This window comes from Pollachius pollachius, assembly GCF_949987615.1.
Source record: "Pollachius pollachius genome assembly, chromosome: 6".
NCBI classification, from domain to species: domain Eukaryota; kingdom Metazoa; phylum Chordata; class Actinopteri; order Gadiformes; family Gadidae; genus Pollachius; species Pollachius pollachius.
In genome coordinates, this window is record NC_136939.1 from 10,107,594 (window position 1) to 10,109,308 (window position 1,715).

Here is a 1,715-nt window from a genome sequence, read left to right on the forward strand (position 1 = left end):
ACAATGTATTTAATGTATCCATGTTTCATATAGCTATTAAGTAACGTGTAGTGTCTAATATGGACTCTAGCATTAACGCTGTCGTTTACCTACCACTAGAGGGCGGAATGTACACCCCGATGCAATATTGTAAGCAGACTGACAGCACCACTTCCTCCATGTTTATCTTCTAGACTCAAACTTGCAAGGCCTTAAACATACCGCATGCATAACAGCTTCTAATAAGTAAGATCTATCTGAAATCAAACAAAATATGAGCTTCCACACGTTAGGTGCAGGCTTGCTGAAACTACGATACAGAGGCAACAGTTGTTTCTTTAAATAATTAATTCAATTAAGTATCATAGAGGTGTGATGAAGTCGCCACGAGGCCCTTCCATAGCGAATGTTTGTTCAAGCGAGCCGCGTCATTCAGGACTGTTTAATATTGATGGCGTTGAAAATATCATATCTCATTTCGATTCCAGAACTCAACAATGGGCTGAATAGCACGGAGGATCTGTCTCTCAACCTGGAGAATGGCTATGCTAGCTACTCATGTGGTGGCCACTGAATATATCAAACCAGAGGAAGACATGCTACTTTCATGGCATTGTATTAAGGTTACTTGAATAGGATTTAACTGATACCTTGTCTGTTTAGAGATTTCTAACTGCCCAAAACCTGGCTTTGTGCCAGGTTATGCTGTCTTGACTGGCTTGTGTACATTGTAATGGCGACATTAAATGTAAGCTCAGTTATAAGGACTGTAATTACTTCTGTTATTTAATGCGATCCTTCACGCTTTGCATGTCGAGTATTGCTACAAGCTGTACAGTTCATGGTTCAATAACAGTAAATAGGTCATATATGCTGATTCTTAGAGACTTTAAATGGATTGAGCCAGTCACACTCTGCTTTGCAGTTCTACATAAGTTTAGGTAGAAGTTTAGAGAGCAATTTTACAATAGGGTTTATCAGTAGAGTAATCAACGAAAAACCTATCAATTTGTGCTCGCTTGAGTGACCCTTACAGATGCTTTATGTCAGTATTGGTCGTCTATATTTTCCCAGGTCACCTATTTTGCTATTGTTTTTATAACAGAGTGAATGCATTGCATATCGCTCCGTATTTCAAATCAATGTAAATATTCCTGTGTATTTTTAATGTTTCCCTCTAAGAGGATTTTCATGGCTTGGATTTATGCATTTATGCTAACTTTGTTGAAACATTTTAATGTGAATGTCGAAGATAGTGATGGCGGTATTATTTGATCAATCCATAGCCATGACATTTCAGTTTAAAATGTTGGCCTCAGTTCTCTTATGCCATGACCAGTTAATTTAGTGAATGTTACATATTTTAACTTTCACAAGGCTGCCTTCTTAAATGAATTCTTAGGATGTTGTAAAAGTTTGTATTTTAGTCCAATAAAAGGGGTACTGTATTTATATATATATTTTATGTTGTTAAACTGGAAAACTAATAATTAAAAATGTTTTTGTGTATGTAAAGATTTATTCACACATCATTTCAAAGACAATGAAAACAGCATACTGCCTTATGTATCTACAAAGCATAGTTTATTTCACACCGCTGATATCTGATCCAGTGTCGGAGAAGAAATGTTGAGGAAGTTTATCTCTGAGTCGTCTCTGCCGTTATCAGAGCAGTCTGAAGGCATGTGGCAGCCAGAGTCCCGGGGTCGGGTCCTTACATCCATTATGCTCCTCTC

General features: G+C 37.4%; 1 protein-coding gene across 3 annotated transcripts in view; it reads left to right on the forward strand.

Moving 5' to 3' along the window:
* Nucleotides 1-1,486, forward strand: part of gdpd5a (glycerophosphodiester phosphodiesterase domain containing 5a) — a 20,042-nt gene extending 18,556 nt beyond the window's left edge. For all 3 annotated transcript variants that reach the window (XM_079737738.1, XM_079737740.1, XM_079737739.1), the window contains exon 16: nucleotides 468-1,486. In XM_079737738.1, coding sequence (XP_079593864.1) covers nucleotides 468-553 — 86 coding nt within the window. In that variant the 3' untranslated portion in view covers nucleotides 554-1,486. The remainder of the gene's footprint in view (nucleotides 1-467) is intronic.
* Nucleotides 1,487-1,715: the final 229 nt, after the last annotated feature.